This window comes from Microtus pennsylvanicus, chromosome 11, assembly GCF_037038515.1.
Source record: "Microtus pennsylvanicus isolate mMicPen1 chromosome 11, mMicPen1.hap1, whole genome shotgun sequence".
Lineage (NCBI taxonomy): Eukaryota > Metazoa > Chordata > Mammalia > Rodentia > Cricetidae > Microtus > Microtus pennsylvanicus.
Window position 1 is genome coordinate 18,640,394 of NC_134589.1, and position 14,828 is coordinate 18,655,221.

At 52.5% G+C, this 14,828-nt stretch overlaps 1 protein-coding gene across 7 annotated transcripts in view; it reads right to left on the reverse strand.

The window, feature by feature from the left end:
* Positions 1 to 10,400, reverse strand: part of Mpp2 (MAGUK p55 scaffold protein 2) — a 30,304-nt gene extending 19,904 nt beyond the window's left edge. The window contains exons 1-4 of one of the 7 annotated variants that reach the window (XM_075990498.1): positions 10,161 to 10,264; positions 7,401 to 7,464; positions 5,420 to 5,641; positions 3,009 to 3,127 (exon numbers count right to left, since the gene is read on the reverse strand). In XM_075990498.1, coding sequence (XP_075846613.1) covers positions 3,009 to 3,127; positions 5,420 to 5,641; positions 7,401 to 7,431 — 372 coding nt within the window. In that variant the 5' untranslated portion in view covers positions 7,432 to 7,464; positions 10,161 to 10,264. Of the gene's footprint in view, positions 1 to 3,008; positions 3,128 to 4,524; positions 4,673 to 5,419; positions 5,642 to 7,400; positions 7,465 to 7,792; positions 7,871 to 9,665; positions 9,823 to 10,160 lie in introns of those variants that run through there. The other 6 variants (XM_075990503.1, XM_075990499.1, XM_075990500.1 and 3 more) reach the window with 6 other exon arrangements.
* Between the last annotated feature and the right edge of the window lie 4,428 nt (positions 10,401 to 14,828).

Genomic DNA, 14,828 nt, shown 5'->3' on the forward strand with positions numbered 1-14,828 from the left:
TCTTCTGGCTTCTGGAGATACCCATGCACAAACATACATACACATAAAGAAATGCGTGTATTTTTAAAGGGCTTTAAAAAGGAAGCCAAAAATAACAGTCTCAGTATTAATGTTACGGAGATGGGTATGGGGGGGGGGGTACATTGGTTTTTCTCAGTCTTTTCTATTTATCCACTCAAAAAATATTCAGTAAAAGCCAATTATGTGCCAAACACTGTTTTAGGCTCTGAAGACACGGCGGCCATCCAGATAGACAAACCTTCCTGCCTGCCTGGAACACAAGTGTTCAACATTTGAACACAAATTAATTCCCCCTCATCGTCTAAGAGACAGGGTCTCACTGTGTTGCCCAGACTTGCCCTGCACGGGGCTCAAGCAATCCTCCTGCCTCATTCTCCACAGTAGCTATCACTACAGGCATGTGTGAGTTTTTGCTTTAAATTTTTTTTTTTTAAGAAAAGTTATCTTCAATGACCACAGAATGCAAAAAGCAACCTCCCTTTCTCTTGTAGCCTCCAATCATCTTTTCTCTTCCTCAGAATTTCTCAGACTTTTTAATCATCTGCTCTTTTCTGTGTTTTGATTGTTTTTGTTCGCTTTGAATGTTTACTTTTTGTGGTTTCTGGATTCAGCATTTCCTGGAAGCCCAGAGGGACCTCAAACTCTTTGAGGCTGACCTTCAACTCCCTTGCTTCTCGCGCCTCTACATCCCAAGTGCTGGGATTAAACAAATAAATCATTATGCTGGGTTCTTGTGGGTTTTTTTTACAGGGCTTTACTATGTTGCCCAAGCTACCAAACACATAGGTCTCCTGCCTCCGCTTCCCGTGTACATGGGCATTAACGTATGCCAGATGTGTCCCTTCCTCCAGCAGGACCTAATACACACCACATACACATATGCACACATGTGCACACACACATACACATATGCACACATGTGCACACACACATACACATATGCACACATATGCACACACATACACATATGCACACATGTGCACACACATACACATATGCACACATGTGCACACACACATACACATATGCACACATGTGCACACATACATACACACAAAGAAAAGACAAAGGAAACCCTACTGCCCTCTATACTGCCTCTCTGTCCTATAATCCCGCCCCATCATTCATTTCTGAAGGCCCAGCTGACTGCCTGAGTCTCATTCCCATATCACCTGCCATTGGCTCTGATTCCCAGGTGCATGTAGCCACGCCCACCTCACTACAGCCTTTTCCCTCCAGGATCTCTTCAATGCCCCTGAACAACAGACTTATTTGTAGCAGCCACACCCTGTATGGTCATGCCATCCCCCTCTCCTACCTCCCTCTCTGGCCTTGGCCTTCTCTTCCATCTCTACACCCTCACCACTCCCCAGCTACGGTACAATCTCAGGCAGACCCCACTCCCAACCTCCTGGTGGGTTTCCTCCCAGCCAGGGCCCCAAGGTCATGTTTTCAATCTCAGGCTTCTTTCATGTCTCCACCTACCTCTGAGCCCAGGATCAAAAGCCCACCTTCTTCTTCCTCTTGGGGGAGGGATTGAGTCATCCCACCCAGGGAAGTCAGTGCCTATCACGGGCTGACTGTCTGGGTCCCTGTTCACTAGATCCTCTCCCCTTCAGTGACTGGTCAAACTTTGCTTCTGATCCCCTGCTTGGACCTTGACCCTTGAATCCCAGGAGAGGAATGCCTGCCTTTCCTCAGATTTCCCAGTGATCAGCCTGACTTCCAGCATGCCCAGCCTTGCCTCCAACCCAGCCCAGGAGCACCCTCCTTCCCCCAGGAGCACCCCCTTCCCCCCAGGATCACTCCCCTATCCCCAGGATCACCCCCTTTCCCCCAGGAGCACCCCCTTCCCCCAAGGAGCACCCCCTTTCCCCCAGGAGCACTCCCCTTCCCCCAGGAGCACCCCCTTCCCCCCAGGATCACTCCCCTATCCCCAGGATCACCCCCTTTCCCCCAGGAGCACCCCCTTCCCCCAAGGAGCACCCCCTTTCCCCCAGGAGCACTCGCTTCCCCCAGGAGCACCCCGTTTCCCCCAGGAGCACCCCCCTTCCCCCAGGAGCACCCCCTTCCCCCCCAGAAGCACCTCCTTCACCACAGGAGAAGATTCCCTCTCTTACTGTTGCACCCTCTCTACTAAAGTCAACAGCAGCCTCCCCCACTTACAGCAGAACCTTGGGCTCCTCACTATGTCCTATCCCATACCATCTCAGCACTACGCTCCTCCTAGCTCTAACTACCACGTGATCTTTAACTGGTCTCTGAAACCCTCCATTTGGCTGCCAGAGCTTGGGGGGGGGGGGCTCCCAAACTCCTATGTCACTGTCCCTTCTTGCCTAAAATGTACAAAGCTGGCTTGATACTTGAGGAACAATATCTGAGGCCCCAGGCATGACCCTCAGTGCCCTCCACAACCTGCCACCATCTTCACAGCTCACTGTCCTTGTCTGGCACCTGAGGCCCCAGCTTCACACATCCAAATACCTCTCACTTTGATGCTTCTGCCCAAGCTTTCTTCCTGCCCCTCTCTGTGTCCTCCATACTCAGCTAGCCCCTCCCCCTCTTGGCCCCTTCTACCCCCAGAGGCTCAGGTAGGTCCTGTCCTCGATGCTCCTCCAAGCATGTACGCATCCGCTCCTAAAGTGCCATGACGAAATTCTCCTAATTTTCTCTTTTCCTGAGTCTGCCTCCCCCCACCTGGCACACATGCACCAGCACCCAAAGGCAGAGAAGTGGGCAGGACCAATCTGGAGATTCCAATACCCATGCATGCTCTTCTCTCAGTCAGATGTTCCCCTTGCCACCTCTCACCAGCCAGGTGCAGCCACATGCAGCCAGGTGCAGCCAGGTGCCACGGAAGCTCGTCTACCTGGACCCTCGGGTTCCTCACCCAGGCATGATATCCTTCCACACCCTTTCAGGTGGTTCCTTCCGTCATGTGCCCCATTCCTAGGGTTCCTGAGACCCACCTCCCTGATACACCATACCTTGGCCAGGGATCTGACTATGGGACTTTCCATAATGCCTCGAAGGAAGATCAGGTCCAGTTCTGCAGCTCCGGTGGCGTTGGGGAGAGATCCCAGGTTGTCCAAGACTTGCTGCATGGCTGGGGGAGGGGCAGTGAGATGCTGAGTATCAGCTGGACACAGAAGATGAAAGTTCAGCACAAACCCTCCCATATCCAGCCCCATAGAAGACACCCAGCAGCACTTACTCTCCTCTCACAGACTCCCAGGCAGAGATCCTGGGGACAGGCAACAGTTTTCTTGACCTTTTTTTCCACCCTAAGCAAGGCCAGCCTGAGAAAGTAGGAGGCTACCAGCAGCAGGAACCAGACCAAGGAGCAGGGGCAGGTGTCCCTTTTCCAGATTCTGCCCAGCACCAAAGACTCAGACATCACACTCAACTTCTAGCTGGGTCAAAGCATGAGGACACAACCACCTGTAGCTGGCAGCCCAGGGGTAAGACAGTGCTTGGGGGGGGGGGTCCCGGAGTCCAAGCATACCCAAGCAGGCAGCATTGCCAAAGGCCAGGGTCAACACAGCACCAGTCTAAGCTACATACCACTAGCTTAGTGTGATACAGCACGATTCTCTAAGAGACATCATTATTTAGAAACTAATGCATGATTTTAAAAAAAGTCAAAACAGAAGCCTGGAATAACAGCAGGGGCTGGAGAAACAAGCACCCAGGGATAGCTGTGGCTACCAAGGATAGATGTCAAAAACCATATCGCCCCAGGGTTGAGCACTATCAGCCTGGGATGAGATGCAGCCAAGGACATCAGTACACCTAAAACTGGTCTCCGAGAATGGGGTAGAAGCTGCCTTCACTCCCGGTGGGGGAAGGTGGGAGGGAGCTCCAGGGAGTGGAAGGAAAAAAAATCAGTGTGCCCAGCTGGGAGCAAAGATGGGCAGGGGGTATCATTACTCTGCCACCCACGCCTACTTCTACATAACAGCATCCAAGCCCTGGAGGAGGGGGAGTGGGGAAATAGGCTCCCTGTCACCTCTCCCCAGTCCTGTCAGAGCTCCCCTCCTCCAAAGAGTGATGGTGGGCAGGAGGGGGCCCTAAGATTGGAGCTTGGGGAGGATGGTTTAGGGCTCCCGAACCCCATTCCTTTCCCGCTCCTCTTCCCCATCTTCTCCATAAACCACAGCCCAGTCTGCCTCCAGACCCTTCCTTTCCAGGTCCGGACTCGCAAGGACCAGAGACTTACAAGGTCCTTCCAGGGCTCTCAAAGAAGGCAAGTCAGAGCCCTTCCCAGTCTGCCAAACGTCCACAGTCCCCGGGCCTGCTCACTGTCTGCCCAGACAATCAGCTATTGAGGGTGGGGGACTGAGCAGGGGGGAGTAATGTCCTCTGCCAGATCAGCTCTCTGGCCAGTGGGCGTCCAGATCTCCCCTAAGGGCACTGCTGCCCAGGTGTCCCAGAGACCACTATGAGAGGGTCAGTTAAAGGGTAAGTACCCCTCCCCTGACCTCTCCCCACTCCTCTTCCTACCTTCCCTGCGAAGCTCTGCCTCTTCAGAGGAGCCCAGGGAAATCCCCTCCAAGGAAGCCCCACTGCCTGGGCTGCAGGCCATGGCGACCCCTTGGCAATCCTGGAACAGTCTCCCGCGAGGTCGGCGCCTTCCCAGCCAGACGCGGGCTGAGCTAAAGAAGGCGGGACTCGCAGAGCGCTGCAGGATCAGCCAATAGCAAGGCTCCGCCTCCTGGACCGCCTTGTTGATTGGCCAAAAGCCTGCTGGTGAGGAGGGGGCGGTAATGGGTGGGAGAAAGGAGGTGGCAGGAGAGAGTCATGCTAAACTGGCCTGATCCCCGTCACCAGTGCAGGTAGGGAGGTGGCGATGAGACTGGGGTAAGTCCCTCAGGATTGGGCCCTTTCAGCCAGTGTAGAAATTCCCGGCAGAGCTTGACTCCCGTCTGCTTTCGTACCTCTCTCATATGGATGCCCCTCCTCTACTTCTGATGCTGACTCCTACCTGCTCCTGACCTTCACCCTCTCCCCCACGCCAGGCTAGCTTCTTTACAATAACCCCCTCAACCGAAGGAAGGCTTCAAGAACAGCTCTAGGTGCAGGAAGGCAGTAATACCATTTGACAAGAGGCAAGTGTCTTAACCTCACATGCCATCATACACTAGGGCATGGTGTGGGCGGCGGGTGGAGGGAGAGACAGAATGGTGGTACCCACGGAGCAGTAAAGGACCCGCCCCTTAACTCTAGCTTAGTAGTTGCTTCTCCCTTTTGCCATCATTATCCATCAGGTGAAGCATGATGCCCTGGAGCAAGCCAGGCACCTTAGAACTGGGGGAAGGAAAAGGCGCAGCAAGAATAAAAGTGGGCAAGAGCAGGGGGCTTAGTGACGACCCGGTACTCCATGTGAACGCATGCGTACCCGTGAGGCCACTACGAGGGCACTGCTGTTGCTGTTGCTGCCACCTCCAGTCAGCCATTCCCAGAGGACTGGCACCAGGTCGCCTTGCACCCCTGGTTGTCATGGCAGCAGGCAGGATTACACACAAGGACGGTAACCCAGGGATGGCAGAGATATTTAAAGGGACAGCCTCATCTGAATGCGGGCCCACATCCTCACCTTGATTCAAGGAGAGGAGTGAGCCTGGTGAAGAAAGAAGAAACAGTGGGGCCGGAAGTGAGCGCAGGATGTCTAAACTCCCATGCTGTGTTACCACCCACGCAGCTTCCAAACTCTCCTTAACTAAAGTAAGGGTGAGCCCTCCCATAATAACAAGGGCCATTTTAATCCATGGGGAAGGGATGGAGAAGGAACTTTGCTAGTTTCACCTTTGCAGAGCCCAAAACAGGGATGCCCCCCTGGAAGCGGGTGGTGTGGCGGGAGGTGGGGGGTGGGGAGGAGCCTGACCTCAGATGAGAGGCACAGCTGGGTCTCTGTCAGACCCATGGGAAGTACAATAGCCACCAAATGATAAGGGGCAGGATGCACCCTTAGATTTTGAGGCTGAGAAGTCCACAGAGGGCCGGCTAGGGAAAGGGAGCACACTGTACTTCTTCCTTTGGATATAGAAGCAATGAACAGTTCACAGCACTCCATCTAGGAGAACAGGGCACCAGGGGGTGTCTGAAAACTCAGGCCACACTTATAGGCACGGGCTCCCCGTCCTGTGTACCCCCATCAAGTGTCCTGCAGCTGGAGCCTATGCCCTATGCAGCCCCTCGGGTCACTGCTAATAGGTTTACTTGGCAGCCCCAGATGAGAAGCCTTTAATCACAGGCTCAGGGATGGGTCTCATTCACTCCTAAGCAGCTTTAGAGCGGGCTAGCTGGTGACTAGAGCAGGGGGAGAGACAGGGTGGGGGGCAGGAAAAAACATGAGCCCTCCAAGAAGCTGGGGACATTCCATAGTATGAAGAATGAACCTTTCCTGGGGGCGGGGGGAATGCGGCAAAGGGGTCACAGTTTAGGTTCTAGCCGGCAGACAGCATTTTTCATTTTCTCAGAGGGTAGGAACAAGGATTTGCTCTATCCAAAGTGGGGACCTGCATGCTTTGCCGAAGGAGCAGCAGGATCCACTGTGAAGAACTCAGGCCTTCTCAGGGCATCTCACAGCTGTAGCCAGAGCTTTCTAGACAAGGAGCCTAATTTTGGTGGGTCTCAGAAAACACTCTAGGAACCACTGGGGTGCGGTGTAGACTTTGGGGCATGAATGCAGGTGGGTGGGGCCCACTGCTATCATCAAGAGTCTGGGAGATCTAGGAGCAAAATGAAAACCACCAGTCCCATCCTGCCACTCTGTTTCAGAGGAAACAAGTCCTCCAAGGGAGGTGGCCGGCTGACGACAGGGTAACAACCAGCCACCTCTGCAGCAATGAGTTCTCCCCTCTCATAGCCCTTCAACTCTTTCAGAAGTCCGGGCTAGGCAGTCCCCAGCCGGCTCCTGGGTTTTGCAGTCTCTGTACTCTAAGAACTTTGTGCAAGCATTCCTACCTGGGGTTTTGTCTCTCTATTTACACCTACCATAGTTGTCCTGCCCCCTAGCCTCCGGGTAGGCAGAATGTGCTATGGACTTCTCAGTTCCTCCAACCTGTACTATCCTCCAAATCCCAGATTCCTCCCCACATCCTGGGCGCTTCCCTGCCATTCCTGTCCAGCTGCAGTGTGCACCATCTCTGGAGCGGGCACCCCGGCCCTCCAGCAGGTGAGTTGTGCTATGTAACCCAGCGCTACCTGGAGCCAGCGAGGGTCTTACTCTGCTCTCTCTGATCCCAGTGAGGAGGCAGCTGAATGGAGGATTGAGTGTCTGCGTGCGGTGTGACTAGGGAGGAATACAAAGTGCCCAGCTCCTACTGCTGCAGCCCCCCAACCACTAAGGTGGACTGGCAGCTTCACCCTCTTCTTACCGGACTCGGAGTTCGTGGCGGCAACTGGCATGGTGAGGTCAGCGAGGACTCTGGAATCAGTCTCCTAGAGCGGGAGAGAGGAGGATGAGAAGGTACAGGGCAAAGCCAGGGACATGAGATACTAGGAAGGACATCCTCTTCAGGAACAGCCACATAGGAGGAGGAGAGCATTGCCCAGAAATGGGGGGTTGGATTAGCAGAGTGACCCCAAGTGCCCTGGAAGGCAAGAAGAGCAGATAGCACGCCCCTTCTCAGAGGTGGGAGAGACAGGAAGTATCAAAGGCTAATCGGTTTTCCCCAAGTCCCACAGCTGGTAGGAGAGCTACAGTGAAAACCTAGGCTTTATGACGCGTAAGGAAAGAGTATTTCTCACTGGGCATGCCGATGCCCACCTGTGCTGTAGTGCCGGCCACTCAGGTCAAGGCAGAAGGGCCCCTCAGCCCAGGGATTTGAGCCAGCCTGGGAAACATCTCAAAAACAAACAAACAAAATATAATATTTCTTCCTGGTTCTGGAAGGAGATTAAGTGTGAGTCCTGAATAGAAGGCAAAAGCGGGAAGTGTCCCCGGAAGGGAAGCTCTGTGAGAACAAGAACGGACTCCATTACCCACCTCTAGGCCCCAGGCCTAGAACCTTTGGGTGTCCCATGAACACTGGTGTCCAGCTGACAGAAATTCTATTTCCTTTCCCACTGTCCTGGCTTCTCTCTCTCCCCCTTCTCATCTACAGGTCCAGAATTGGGACAGGGCAGGGAGGGGGTTCTGCAGCCATAAATAGGCATAAAGTCTACAACCCCACTGCCCATCCCAGGGTCTCCCCAAGCCGAGAGTGGGTCCTTCATCCTCCCTGGAAACGATAATGGGGTGACCCACCACTCTTCCTCCCCTTGCCTTCCTGGGCATGTGCTACTGGCTAAAACCCTAATTCCCTAGTTGCCATGACAACAGGAGGCAGTGGCTCACAGCAAGGGTGGGGGAGTAGGGGTAAGCAGCTGGCAGTGCCCACTTTAAGACTAAAGCCTTTTGCACCCCTTCAAGGGGGGGAGGGGAGACACAGGACCACTCCATCTCCACCCAAGAATCCAAAATGAGGAGCAGTTACTAACTTTACTAACCGCCTCTCTGCTCCTCGCAAGCCTAAACTAATGACCTCAGCTCTGGAGGCAGAAACCACAAAGGTGAGTAGGCTAGTTCCTTTTCCTCCTGGATCTTCTCCAGAAGCATTGAACTTGCAGAGGGGGGGGGGGGACCCCTCTCACACTAGCACCACTGACTGGGGGAAATGTCCAGGCTCCACTGTGCCAGCCAGTGTCCCTTGTGCCAACTCCCCTGCTCTTTCCTAGAGAGCAGGGGGCACCCTCTCATAGCTCAGGCCGTGTTTCCTAGTAAAGGTGCTGGCTGCGGGGTAACTCTTCCCGGAGCCAGGAGACAGGGAAGAAGCAAGGGAGGAGCCTGTATGAAACCCTAGGCTCGGGAGTCCTGCCCAGTGAGCCCGGGTTTGCTCCCTGAGGAGTTGGTTCCCACGGTGTCGGCTCGCTCTGCCCCACCCCCACCCAAGTCTCTGAGAGGGCGGGGCCGGCTGTGCCCACAGGAGAACGGCAGTGCCAGGCAAGCTAGCCTGGTTCCATGCCAAGGTCCCCAGGCCCAGTCATCACGGACCCAGCACCTCAGCATCCAAAAGCCTAAGCCCAGGTACCCTCCCACTCCCACCTCCACCGCCACCAAGCTATCCATCTTTCCCCACCCCCAGGGTGTCTGTCTGTAGGTGAAGCCCGCCAGCTTCAAAGGGGGAGGTTTCCTCCAGCCTCCCACCCACCCCTCCATCAGTGCTGACACAGAGAGGTGAGAAAGAGGAACGCCTGACAAAGGCACTTTGGAGCCTGGTCGGGTTGTGGGGAGGGCTGGTCGTAACTAGGAGCGGAGGATGGGGTCTAGGGAGCAGGAGGACGTGCCTGCACTCACAATCAGACCGCCCCCCGCCCCTCCAATTCAGTCCTAAGCCGCTGAGCGCTAGGACCCAGGAAGGAGGGGGCGTGATGCGAGCCATCAAAGAAGGCTCTTTGCTTGCGCGCCCGCAGAGACCAGGGGATGAGGTCACTGAATGACTGCTTCCCCCCCCCTCAACCCCCACTCCCCACCCCCAGTCTTCATTTCCCCACCAGCCTCTTAGTTGACCTAACTTTCTGACCCTGGCTCCTCGCTTCTGGCACGAATTCCCTCTGAAGTCCCCAGGCATTAAACCCTGGCCCCCCCGAGACCCGGCAACCTCCTGTTCCTTGCAGCGTTAGCAGGGCAGCTCTTCCCAGGACCCCCTCCCAGGAAGGTCGAGATGTTGGCCTCTTGGGGTGCAGAGTGCCAAGGGACCCAGCACAGTCTCAGTCTAGCTCCCCCACGGCCGGAAGCGCCGGCAGCACGGCTCTTACGTAATGCCGGGATCCGAAGTCTCCCCCAAACCCTGCACAGCCCCCGAGCCAATACCTGGGCTCCCCTCAGCTCAGCACCCCTGCGCCCGGTGTCCCTCTGGAGCCCTTACTCTGGGATGGAAACCAGCATCCCTGGAATGAGGGATTCAGTTCTCCTCACCCGCATCCCTGAGAAAGAGAGAGCACCGGGGGCTGCGGCTGGAGACGGAGGGGGTCGGCTTGGGAAAGGGGCCCGGGAGTTTGGACCTAGAGAATTGGGTCCCCAAGTGCAGTGCCAGGTCGAAAAGAAGGCAGGGATTCTGAGGTGGATGCTGGCCGAGAGGCCTGGGGATACCTACCTGCGTCTTGGGGAGCCCCTAGCTCCTGGCGACTCTGTGCAGCCGGGCGCTCCACGGTTATTGCTTGTCAATCGCTAGCCGCGCTCTTAAAGCGGCGAGGCCGCCTAGGCGCGAAGGGGCGGAGACAGAAGAGGGCTGGGACGCGGAAGGGACACAGCAACCTCCCGACCACTGTAAAGTAATCTCACAGCAGCAGGCGGGTGGGCGGGGTGGTAGTGGTTAGCAGACCTCAAAGCCCACGAGACACCTCCCCCCCCCAACGCGGAGAAGCACCAATGAGTGTCACTTGGCGCCCGGGAATTCTTTAAAAGGGCAATGGTGGAAAACCTGAGCCTGGTGGGATCATCTCACACACACACACACACACACACACACACACACACACACACACACACACACTCGCTTGGTCCAGAATTCTGGTCCCACGCACGCTTTCCTGATTCAGTTTGGAAAAGGAATGGAACATTAGGACACTAACTCCCGGTGGGGCTCATCCAGGGGGTGGCGTTAAACATTCAGATGGCAAATACCTGCATACCGGGCTTCCAAGAAAATTTGGACCAAAAAATAAAAAAGGGCTGTGTCTTCATGAAGGAGACCAAGACCCTAATTTAGGCCTTGACGCATGGAGTTGGTCCATGCTTCTGTCTGTGGAAGGACAAAAGTAACACTCTCTTTTTCCTGAGTCCCATTTTCAACATGTAAGTGTAAGTTGCTGTTGGGGGCGCCATTGGTGGGTAGAGCGTGCAGGAGGCCCTAGGTTTTATCTCTGGCACCAAAAGGAAAAAGAAAAGAAAAAAGAAAACAAAGGGTTAAGCCCACTAGCCCGCCTTTCTCAGTTTCTGGCTCCACCCAGACCTGCTAGTAAAAGATACTGCACAGCCTCTAACTATTGGTGGCTGCGGTGTAGAAAACAGCATTCATTCAGTCTGTGCAACCCGGGTATTTCCCTAAACTGGGAGTCCCCTGCTCCCCCTTGCTGCCCTCTGGAATATGTGCAAAGTTGGCAACCAAACCGTTTCTCTCCCTTGCTAACTGAGCTCCTAAGATCAGAAATGGATTGCGTCCTGGAAACTTGCTTGGAAATCTCGAAAATGAGTTAGCTTGAGCATCCATCCCTAGACGTGATCCAAGCAGACTCTGTTCACAAAGAGTAAAAGTTGGGAAGAGATACAAGGAAAAGTCAGAGACGGTCAAAATACTAAAAAGCCATGTTCAGAAGCTGACCATATTACTAAGGAAGGAGAAGAAAGCTTTGTGGCGACCCCAGATGGTAGTGATTGGAACTACAGGCTTCTGTCTGAGGAAAAATGCTTCCCAGAGCACTCCAAACGTTTTTGTAGTTAGACTAGAAGATCTTCCTAATTGAACTCAGGACAAGAGGTCTCCTCCCTCCCATTACCGAGACTACACCCGCTCTCAACCACTCACTTGTGCTGTGGAACGGTACTTTAACTAGGCAAAGATGTGTTACATTTGTTTATGCTGCAGAATGTTACTTTATGTGAAGGTGTGTTACTTTTGTTTCTGCTGCCTCTGTTAACTGTGTAAAGATGTGTTACATTTGTACTGCATTTAACTATGTAAAGATGTGTTGCGTTTGTTTCACCTTGTCTACCTAAGGCACCTGATTGGTCTAATAAAAAGCTGAACAGCCAATAACTGGCAGACAGAGAGAAAAAAATAGGAGGAGAAATCTAGGCAAAAGAGAGAGAAGAAGGAGAGAACAGGAAGAAAGAGAGGGACACCCCTGGGGCAAGAAGCCAGGCAGCCAACAACCAGACATGGAGACAGCAGGAAAGTAGGAGATACAGAAATAAAGGTAAAAAGCCCTGAGGCAAAATGTAAAGGGAAACAGATTAAAATAAGAGCTAAGCTAAGCTGAGCATTCAAAACTAATAAATCTCTGTGTCATGGTTTGGGAGCTGGTTGGTGACCCAAAAGAAAAAACCTGCTACACACTTCTGCTCAGGGAACTGCTTAACTTTTGCATTTAGTTGGGAAGGGAAGAGAGATTTTGGTTTCTCCCAAAACGATTAATTATTTCTCAAGCAAGCAACTATTACCCCTTAGCAACACACAGCAAACCTATTCCATCCAGGATCCTAAGGACATGGTGTAATTTCAGTTCGAATCCACCTGGTGGAGTTCAACTCATTGTTCTTACAGTCTGACCCCCTCACACACACACACATCTTACATTTGATTGGCAGTTTCATACAATAGTCCTGTGAGATTGGAGTGGATGGAAACATTTATCAATGAAGACTAGAATGTCTCTGTTTGTTCAAGACAAGGTGCCCATTTCCGTGTTCCTGAAATAGATGAGGAGCCTAATGTCCTGGAGTGGAAGCCGGGGAGATACGTGTCACAGGGATGAAGCAGCTATTCTAGTGGTATGGTGAATAGAATAGAATAGAATAGAATAGAATAGAATAGAATAGAATAGAATAGAATAGAATAGAATAGAATAGAATAGAATAGACCTAAAGGCACATTCTATTACGAATTCTATTACGAATGTGCCCTTAGGTATATTGCTCTAAAATGAGCCCAAAGCCATCCAGGCCCGGCTTAGAAGATTCTCCCAGAGTCTACCAAGCTTCTCACTGCAGTTTTAGGAGCTGCACCGCCCCCAGGAAGAATGCTTCCTCCTGATCACAGATCTGCATTGCTTCTGGCTTTCTCAGAAGTCACAAGGTGCAGGCACTGCTTCCCTGGCTGTGCTTGTCTCCTGTGGCAGATGTTCAGGCCTTGGAGTGGTGCTATACTTCCTGGGTTAGCCAGTAGGAGCCACCAGGGCTATGCCTAGTCTATGCACCCACACTTGGGACACACAAGGACAGAGATATGGATGCACACCCACCTACAACTCCCCAGAGCTTGTTTGTTCTGGAAACGTCTTCTATTTGCTATGCCACTCAGGAAAAAGAAGGTTGGAAACATCAATGTAAAAAAAAAAGGATAGGAGAGGGCTAGAGAGATGGCTCAGTGGTTAAGAGCACGGACCGTTCATCCAGAGGTCCTGAGTTCAATTCCCAGGACCCACATGGCAGTTCTCAACCATCTATAACTACAGTCCTATAGAATCTGATGTTCTCTTCTGGTATGCAGATGTACATGCAAGGCAAAACATACACATAAAATAAAGACATCTTTAAAAATAAATAAGAAAAAGAGGTGGGCGTTTTCTTATGAATTATTTTAGCTGAGCTACTGAACTTACTGCATATATTAGAAGCAATTCACATATACACAAAAACTTAAAGCATTATTTTGAAACTATGAAAATTCAAATGTGTTTCCCCATATGGCAAGGAATTACCTTGAATACTCCTGGGTGTACCCCCTACTTGGGATATATTATGCTCCCCCGCCCCAGTCTCAGCCTCAATACAACCTCCCGACAGGTATGTGAGGACCAATCACAAGACACATCCCAAAGGCTACTCCACCATCCAAGGTCACACCACACACCCTGCCCTGTACTCGGACAGCTCACGTGGACCAGGGAGGGCCCTAGATCTCTCTGTGAAGCAGCCTCCTTGTTCCTTGTCTCACCCCATTCCAGGACCACACTTCTCCTGGTCCTACTTTTCCTTATCAGGGTGGGAAGTTGTAGCAGTGCTATTGAAATCTTAGCCCAGCCGCATGTGTATGCATGCTAAGCCAGTTACACAGCCTTGCTGAGCCTCAGTTTTTCCAACTGCACAGTGGGGATAGTAGCCTCCACCTTGCCGGAGGATAGCTGCAGAGTAGCTGCTACTGTGTCGGGCACACAGAAAACGATCCTTAAATGCAGGTCCCTTCTAGAAGTTTGGAAGGCTCTAGCTAGGTGCCAGGGGGATGAGTGGGTGGTTCACCTCTTCCATCTGATGTGCCCTGACTGACCCCAGGTCCTCCCAGAGCAGGCGGGGTCCACCCAAGGGCCTCTGAAGTGTGTGGTCTGAAGAGCATGTCCTCTTCTCAGTGCCCACGCATCTTTAAGAGGAAGCTTGTTCAGCCCCATTTGGGCCACCCACTTCTCTCCTCTCCTCCCTTCAGTGCTCCCAGCTGAAAGAAATAAACCCCTGGGAGCAACTTGTGTGCTTCCTTGCTGATGCTTAGCCACTTCCCGTCACAGCTTACTCCAACCCTACACTTACCTAGGCTCGATGGTGGTAATCTTACTAATTAATCTTAATCTTTTATTAACTTGGCACTAGACACTGGACCCAACACAGCTTAGCGGTTCTTTCTTCCTTTCTTTTATGGAGACACTGCCTCACTGACCTTCTGAATTGACCCTGAACTCACAGTGCTGGGATTACAAGCATGCAACACCACACCTGACTGTTCAGCAATGCTTGACAGCACCTGTCAGGGATGTCCAAAGGCCAGGACCTTCTGGTTTGCAGAGTCACCAACATCCCGCATCACAGGAAAATTGGTCCACGAATCACCTGTAACAGAGGAGGATGGGAAACCAAGACTTCTACTCATTCAAAAAATAATAAAATTTAAAAATCCTTTTCCACAGACAAGAGGTAGCCTCTTAGCAAATATTTCTTGAAACATTAATTATTCCATTCCTTAAATACCTATTCCCATTAGACCATGGAGTTCTTTGAGGACAGTGGCAGTCTAGCTGAGCTGTGGTGTCTTTCATCAGGCCAGCGCTCAGTAAGC